The sequence below is a fragment of the Triticum aestivum genome, chromosome 2B (assembly GCF_018294505.1).
Source record: "Triticum aestivum cultivar Chinese Spring chromosome 2B, IWGSC CS RefSeq v2.1, whole genome shotgun sequence".
Classification (NCBI taxonomy): Eukaryota; Viridiplantae; Streptophyta; class Magnoliopsida; order Poales; family Poaceae; genus Triticum; species Triticum aestivum.
The window spans coordinates 17,684,564-17,691,557 of NC_057798.1; the positions used below are offsets into that span (position 1 = coordinate 17,684,564).

Genomic DNA, 6,994 nt, shown 5'->3' on the forward strand with positions numbered 1-6,994 from the left:
GGGGGCTTAGCACAGTCCGGCTAGAGAAGGACGCTAGTCATCAATCCTTGCTCCCTAGAGGGCCCACATTAGGTTGCTTATTTTTTTTCTAAGGCACACTTCAGGCTTCCTGGAGGTATTTTAGCATCGTATCAGAATTTCTTATTTTACTCTGAAATTGCACGAGTGCTATACCCACATTCAGCGAGGCAGAAGGACCTCTCTCATCGAGTGCTAGATAATCGGGCTGGCCCACTAGCGCATATTTTCGGAAAATTAGTTAAAAATAGGTGCGCGCGAGGGACCGGTTTTGGGATCTCCTCGTTGCTTGGTAGCACTGTTAGCCACTGCGCCAACATCGAGTCCGTGTACAATATGTAGGATGCGACCTACTAGAAGGAAAAGAGCCGTCTTTTACACATATTTCTTCTTTTCTTTTCTTCGGTTTTTTCTTTCTTGCTTTTCAATGCTTTCTTCTGTTTTTTTTTTGTTTCCTTTCTTTCTGTGGGTGTCCGTCGACCCGTACGTTCACTGTCTGGAGCCATTCTCATCCACACAAGCATTAGCTGCAGCCTGCAGGTGGCACATGATGCACGAGTGTCCATTCTCTTCCACACACGCACTAGCTGCAGGCAACGGCTCATGCTAGTCTCAGTACTGTGCTTCCAAGAGCATGCGGGAGATGTTGATGAGTTACCAACGCTCAAATCATTGGTGGACAAGTTATTACACATGCATATTGCTCGCTAATTGACATCCATGCATAGCTCCTGTGATACGTGATTTAAGGGCAAAGAATCGGAATCCAATTACCATTTCTCTTATAGTAATGTCGGTCAGTCTGACCTCCACCTTCTAGAGTGAACATCACGTAGCTAAAGTTTGTTCTCTTTGATCCCGCAAAAAGAGAAGTGTATATTCTTTGGGAAAATGTATTGTCACTAGTGAGAGAGTCAGGTGAGAGACGCGAGACAGAATGAAGGACGAGGAAGACAGTGGGCTAGGTCGGGCTTGGTTTTGGGTCGGGCCTAGTGGTGTGGCTTCTAATCCACATGCCACTAGTAAATTTTGTCGGCATTTTTTTTAATTGAGTTGGCTGATACCAGTGGCATGCAAACTATTCGCACACCACCAACAACACATCAGTAGTGCCATTGTTATATGTTGGCATGCCACTAGTAACTCGGGCCATGTCCCACCCCTGGGGCTAGCTTACTAGTGGCATGGGCATATTTTAGCACACCACAATTTTGGCCACGCCACATTTATTTTGAATAATACCAGTGGCTAGTGTGTGGCACGCCACTAGCATAGGATGTGTTTATGCATTTCTCTACTAGTACCAAGGTCACATCAAACATGTCATATTTGAAGCAGTGGCATCAAAAGACTTGTGGATTTGGCATGCTTTCTTTGTGCCAAGGTCTCACAATGGTATCGTGCTTCAGCGATCTCTGATGTTTAAGAGACCTTGCGATGGGCCGAGATGCTCTGTCGTGCAACTACACCGTCAATGGCCATGATTACATCATGGGGTACTACCTTGCCGATAGTATGTATCCTTACTGGCAGCAGTTTATGATGACTATCCCCGAGCCTAGGTAGCAAAAGTTTTCTCTTGGCATAAATGCAAGGAGCTGCTAGGAAGGATGTGGAGGGGTCATTCCGAGTGCTCCAACTTCGTTGGGCTATTGTTCATGGAGCTGCAAATAGGTGGGAACCTGAGACACTGTGGGAGATGATGACTTGTTCTATGATCATGCATAATATATTGTGGAGGATGAGGCTGACGATGCTCGCCATACCTCTTATATTTAGAGGCCTAAGGTACATGTTCCAGAGCATGTTGTCAACTTTCTAGAGATACATCCACAACTTCGACATTAATAAGCACACTTGTAACTACTCGGTAATTTTGTGAAGCATACGCGGATTTATACTGGAAACCATTAATTTTATGTTTGAACTTTATCCTCTGAATAATATTTATCTTTTCATTAACTGCATTTTTTAAATTGAATTGAATTACTTATTGTTATTTTTTCCAAATTTTTATTGTTTGAACTATTTATATCCTTGATTGATCTATGTGTGTAGGAATGAACGCTACGTTGTCACCTTATTAATTGCTCCAAGTTCAGTGCACCCCACAGCGGTTGTTGGTTTTTGTACTCTGCTTGACTAGCTTATAAGCAACCGATCGAGCTTGTGATGATAAACTAAGCTGGTTCAGAAGAACAATTGCACCGCAGAGCTCCAGCGGTTGTATTATATGTGTGTATTTTTTGCTAATGTAAAATGCGCAATTTCTATGTAAATTGTGTGTAATTTTTATTATTTTTTATTTTCTTTCTTCATAACGGGTAATACCAACGCCACTAATTCATTCTTCCTTAGGAAACTTCATATTTTGTTTCCTTTATTTCTGTTCATTTATTTTTATTTTTGCCTTGTGTCTTAACAGGTATTGGGTCAATTTCTGTTATGTTTCAAACCATGCCCATGTATTTAGTAGGCTTCTGTTTGGTGGTTGCAAAGGGTCGAGTGCTCCTCTAGAAAATTTACTGGCCCAAATAATTGCAAGCCGATTTTGATTTTGCTGCACTGAGAAAAGTGGACGTGCCCAAATTATTTTTTCAGCCAACTTGTCCCTAGCCGGTCCCTTATATTTTCCACTTTTTCTTTTTTGAGCGGTCACAGAAAGTTCATAAAACATATAACCAAGACCCAGAGACTACCTTGTACAGTATGTTTATAAGAATGAAAGCTACGTTGTCACCTAACTAATTGCTCCAAGTTCAGTGCACCCCACAGCGGTTGTCGTTTCAAGTACTCTGCCTGGCTAGCTTATAAGCAACCGATCGAGTTTGTGATGATAAACTAAGCTGGTTCAGGAGAACAATTGCGCCGCATAGCTCCTGAAAGTGCTGTGCTAGACATTAACTTCCCATGGCAGATCCCGTCATGCTAGAGACGCCTCCGACGGCATGGTTTCTATTCCTCTTCCCGCTCTTCCTCTCGTTTGTGTTTTATTACTGGTTCACTTGGAAGACAGGAAAAAGGCAACAGCTTGCAGGCAGACTCCCGCCATCACCACCGGCGCTGCCCATCATCGGCCACCTGCACCTCCTCGGCTCGCTCCCGCACGTCTCGCTCCGCAGCCTCGCCAGGAAGCATGGCCCTGACGTGATGCTCCTCCGTCTTGGCGCCGTGCCGACGCTCGTCGTGTCGTCGCCGCGTGCCGCAGAGGCCGTGCTGCGCACGCACGACCATGTCTTCGCGTCACGGCCACACTCCATGGTCACCGACATCCTCATGTACGGCTCGTCCAACATCGGCTTTGCGCCATATGGCCAAGGCTGGCGGCAGGCAAGGAAGCTCCTCACCAACCACATGCTGAGCGTTAGAAAGGTGCAGTCTTTCCGCAGCGCCATCATGGAGGAGGTAAGTTTCAATGACTTTCTAGTTTTCGCCACACCACATTTGATAGAATTATTTTTAATATCTCGGCGTGAAACACATTATGAAGACATAAAATTGAAAAATGCATAAACTTCATCCTTTCCAAACCAAAAAACTTAATATTTAAGATGATGAAGAAAATTGTGGATTGTTAAAAATCAAAATTAGATGGCGAGTTGACCAGAAGAAAATTAGAAAATGGGCTGGTCTGTCTATCCACAAGGCGACGTAGTGCAGGTCCGTCGGACAAAAATATATTATCATATTTAATTAATATTTAATAATTTGAAAGAAAAGCTAACCATAGATCATGAGGGTAAATAATATAGCTTGTGCGTCATTAAGAAATCTCGAAACAGAAAGGTGTGACAGCTCCCGGTGCCTAGGCACCGTCTATAAAAAAGGGCAACCTGGTGCATGTAGCTCCCGCTTGCGCAGGGTCCAGGGAAGGGTCCGACCACTTTGGGTCTATAGTACGCAGCCTTTCCCTACATTTCTGTAAGAGGCTGTTTCCAGGACTTGAACCCATGACCTCATGGTCACAAGGCAGCAGCTTTACCACTGCGCCAAGGCTCCCCTTCTCACGTCCTTGGTGACGCCCAGCACGGCCATCGTCCCGCGCTTCCACTTTCGTGGAAACTCAGAGGCAACAGTCGGGCCTAGGCACCGTCTATGAATAGTAAAATCAAAAAAAATCTGAAACTTTGTAACATCAAAGATGATCAAACTTTGTAGGTTCTTGCAAGTTTTCATGCCAAAATATTATGTAGAGAAAGGTGTATGAACGAGTTTCAGATTTCAGTGCTAAAAATGCTCAAAACTTCAAGCACTGAGATCTTTTTCGTGTGTAGAGCTCCTCGAATGGTTTTTTGGTATGAAAACTTGCAAGCGCCTACATAGTTTGACCAGCTTTGATTCTGCAAAGTTTTAGATTTTTTCCTATTTGTTTTGATTTTAATGTTCATAGAGGGTGCCTAGGCACCCGGGAGCTGGAAAACCACTCTCGTCTCGAAACCAACTCAATCCAATTGGCACACTGAGGTCCTAGCAATTGCGAGAGGAAAGGTCATGGCTTGAAAATCCATCAGACGTAGGAACATGGAAACGCTCATACTACTCAACACCAGCAACAATCAAGAAAAGAGAGGTCAGGGCTTAGACGGTCTCCAGTTAACTGATGAATAGACAACATCCACTAGTTAGGATATTCCACATTTCTAAAAAAAATTGGGAGCTTGATTTTTTCTAGTTAATATGTCAGTTACCATCAGATAGGACGTCCCTTTTTATTCAATGATTTCCTACTGTCGAGCCTTGTTGGTAATTTTCTTAGCATTTTCACAAACTTACCATGTCAGAAACAAAATAAAGAAAATTCACTTTCATTGTGCCCTCTGCTAACAATTGTGCATGCCATCATAGGTGAGCTTGGTGGTGGCCAAGATTCACGAGGCCGCCGCAGTCGGTGGTGTGGTGGACATGAGTGAGCTGCTCAAGACATTCACATATGACATGGCATGTCGCATCGTGTCCGGAGAATTCTTCCTAAAAGAAGGACAGAGCAAGTTGTTCCAAGACCTCACCAATGATACCTCACTGCTGCTAGGAGGGTTCAAGGTGGAGGAGTACTTCCCAACATTGTCTAGGGTAGGACTGCTTAAAAGGACAGTTCGTGCAAAGGCTGAGAGACTAAGGCATAGATGGGCCGATCTGCTGGACAAGGTGATCGATTATCATGAGAACAAGGACAAGTCAGTGTTAGATAACCAGGGTAGTAATTTCGTCGATATTCTCTTGTCTGTTCAGCTCGAGTATGGTCTCACAAGAGAGCAGATGAAAGCTCTCCTAACCGTAAGTAAATATAATACCTTCCAGATTATTACAAATAAAAAATATTATAGTGTACTAATTAATTGATATCTACAGGATGTATTTTTCGGTTTAACTGACACATCATCTAACACCCTCGAATTCACAATGGCTGAGCTCATGAGGAGGCCCCGCCTGATTGGGAAGCTACAAGACGAGGTAAGGAGTATCGAACCCCAGGGACAGGAAATTGTTAATGAAGCCGACATTAGCAGTATGACATACCTAAGAGCAGTCCTAAAGGAGTCATTCCGATTTCATCCTGTTGCACCTTTACTTGCTCCACACCTTGCCATGGCTGACTGCAGCATCGATGGGTACATGATTCCTGCTGGGACGCATGTCTTTGTCAATGTATGGGCCATTGGTAGAGACTCTAGCTCATGGGAGGAAAGTGAAGAATTCATACCTGAAAGATTTACAGAGGAAGGCCGTGATGTGCATGTCAACTTTGTAGGGAGTAATTTTAAACTCTTGCCGTTCGGGGCAGGACGCAGGATATGCCCTGGTATAAACCTTGGAATCATGACTGTTGAGCTTATGTTGGCAAACTTGATGTACCATTTCAACTGGGAACTGCCAATAGGGGTTGAGAGGAAAGACATTGATATGACAGAGGTGTTTGGACTAACTGTGCGCCTGAAGGAGAAATTACTGTTAGTTCCAAAATCATGCATGTAACGAAATAAAATCTTCTAAGTAAATTTATGTTACCGGTATGTAGCCACTATAAAATAAAGGTTAATTCTAGCCATCAAAGGAGTCAGGATTTTCATCCTAGGCTTGGGAAAGAAAGTAATAACCACACAAGTATACCATGCATGTGATGTACTTTTCGTTTGAGCTTACTGTGTTTTTTTTTTATTATTGGCACAGTGTTTTATTAAGTTGGTATATCAACTGAAATGAGATCCGATCCGGATTAGCTCCATCTTCTCATTTAAATTTACATATTGAAAGGTAAGGACTCATTCTGCTATTTTATTTTTATTATTGAAATGTAACAAACTTAAAAAAAATACTAGCACATATGCATGTGCGTTGCAATGGGATTACACCTGTTAAAATGCCACTCCCAATCATAAGAAGCGTAACATACCCTTACTTTTTCAAGACTAATTATCCCATTGTTAATTGTGTCCAAGGATTTAAACGTTTCGCTTAAACACACAATAGATAATAGAGACTGCCAAGTAAGAAAGCAAAGCTTAAAGTTCAGATCAATGGAACACCTTGTCAGCAACCTTCTTAGCTTCTTCATTGCCTAGAAATTCCTATTAGCTAATCACTTATAATATCAAGTGGTTTATCTAGGACCTCTCATGCGGTGTGCTTACAAGGATAATCCAAGAACATTCTTGGGAATATCAAGATTCAACTCTGGAAATGAAGGGTGTATGATCCGCTTATCGAATCTTCCCATGATGAACTGTTAATCATGCATCCATAAGGAACATCCATAAGGAACAAAAAGTTATTCCTGAAATTTGAAGAGGCCAGGGTTCAGTTACAATTGCTACTGAAAGATCACCCACTCATTTGTTTACCTGGAAATTTAATGTGGATTAAAATGATAGCAAGGCAAATGCCTAGCTTTCCTTTATCTAGAAAATGCCTTAATTAGCAAATTTAGTTTCGAAGGCTAGTACTTTGTCCAACTAAAGTTAATCTACACTAGCTTGCA

The 6,994-nt window shown here is 42.6% G+C and overlaps 1 protein-coding gene across 1 annotated transcript; it reads left to right on the plus strand.

Annotated features, from left to right (window-relative positions):
* The first annotated feature begins 2,892 nt into the window (after nucleotides 1–2,892).
* Nucleotides 2,893–6,147, plus strand: LOC123039998 (indole-2-monooxygenase-like). Its single transcript, XM_044462962.1, has 3 exons — nucleotides 2,893–3,423; nucleotides 4,864–5,292; nucleotides 5,368–6,147. Exons 1-3 carry the CDS (start codon nucleotides 2,929–2,931, stop codon nucleotides 5,989–5,991), a joined length of 1,548 nt encoding a protein of 515 aa, XP_044318897.1. The 5' UTR covers nucleotides 2,893–2,928; the 3' UTR covers nucleotides 5,992–6,147.
* Nucleotides 6,148–6,994: the final 847 nt, after the last annotated feature.

What these genes read in the sequence shown, in the direction of transcription:
- LOC123039998 (XM_044462962.1), top strand. Translation starts at nt 2,929, where the DNA reads ATGGCAGATCCCGTCATGCTAGAGACGCCTCCGACGGCATGGTTTCTA. An exon ending in GCAGCGCCATCATGGAGGAG is followed by an intron (nt 3,424 to 4,863) that starts GTAAGTTTCAAT and finishes ATGCCATCATAG; the next exon opens with GTGAGCTTGGTGGTGGCCAA. An exon ending in AGATGAAAGCTCTCCTAACC is followed by an intron (nt 5,293 to 5,367) that starts GTAAGTAAATAT and finishes TGATATCTACAG; the next exon opens with GATGTATTTTTCGGTTTAAC.